The sequence below is a fragment of the Zeus faber genome (genome assembly GCF_960531495.2).
Source record: "Zeus faber genome assembly, chromosome: 11".
Taxonomy (NCBI): Eukaryota; Metazoa; Chordata; class Actinopteri; order Zeiformes; family Zeidae; genus Zeus; species Zeus faber.
The window spans coordinates 29423766-29424652 of record NC_137205.1 but is presented as its reverse complement, the minus strand read 5'-3'; the positions used below and the strand labels follow the sequence as shown (position 1 = coordinate 29424652).

Genomic DNA, 887 nt, shown 5'->3' with positions numbered 1-887 from the left:
TCACGTGTTGCATGTTGCTGTTTATCTGCATGTACATGATCTGGGGAGGGGGGAGGGCGGAGGGGGGCGGCTCCCCTTCCAACGGTGCTTCCACAAGTGGTCATTCAACTCCAGAGTCTCTCCTGCAGACATCCCAGTCACCTGGACATTTCGGGTGGGGGCGGGGGCGGGGCTGAGAGTCCTCCACCCCCGCCCCGGGAGGCTTTGAGTCTTGGACGACGTTGTCTCCTCCTTATTTGTCTTCTCCAGTCCCACAGTTATAGCTTAAGAGACACACACACACACACACACACTCACTCACTCACTCACTCACTCACTCACACACACACACTCCGACCAGGATCATCGATGTGTGTGTGGAAGAGGACGGTGGACGCGCCCGTCTGCGTGTGTGCCTGGGGGCGGGGGCCTGCACGTCACTCCACCCGCTCCACCTTCCCCAGGATCTTGCCCTCGTAGGTGGGCAGCAGCCAGCCGTCGTCGGAGACCTCCTCGAAGACGGCGCCGCACTCAAACTCATCACTGGCCTTCTTGAAGTAGTACCTGAGGGTGAGAGAGAGAGAGAGAGAGAGAGCGTGAACACCACCCGAAACACATGATCCAGTTCAATAGAGCAACAACACCACCTGATCAGGTGGAGTGAGAGCACGTTGTAGCTCCAACTGTTTGAATGTGTTTATTTTCATCTGGTCGTGGTTACAGTGGTATAGTACTACAGGTGCTAGTACTGGCTGTTGGGTGTAAATATATTTTTTATATAATATAGTACAGGAGGAATTCATATGTCTAATAATAAATACTACTACTACTAATAATAATAAATACTACTACTACTACTACTACTAATAATACCACTGCTACTACAAATAATTATAATAATAATAATA

At 50.4% G+C, this 887-nt stretch overlaps 1 protein-coding gene across 1 annotated transcript in view; it reads right to left on the bottom strand.

The window, feature by feature from the left end:
• Positions 1–225: 225 nt before the first annotated feature.
• Positions 226–887, bottom strand: part of axin2 (axin 2 (conductin, axil)) — a 16599-nt gene continuing 15937 nt past the window's right edge. Inside the window, exon 11 of the mRNA XM_080009512.1 lies at positions 226–543. Within this exon, the coding sequence (XP_079865638.1) occupies positions 417–543 (127 nt within the window). The 3' untranslated portion in view covers positions 226–416. The remainder of the gene's footprint in view (positions 544–887) is intronic.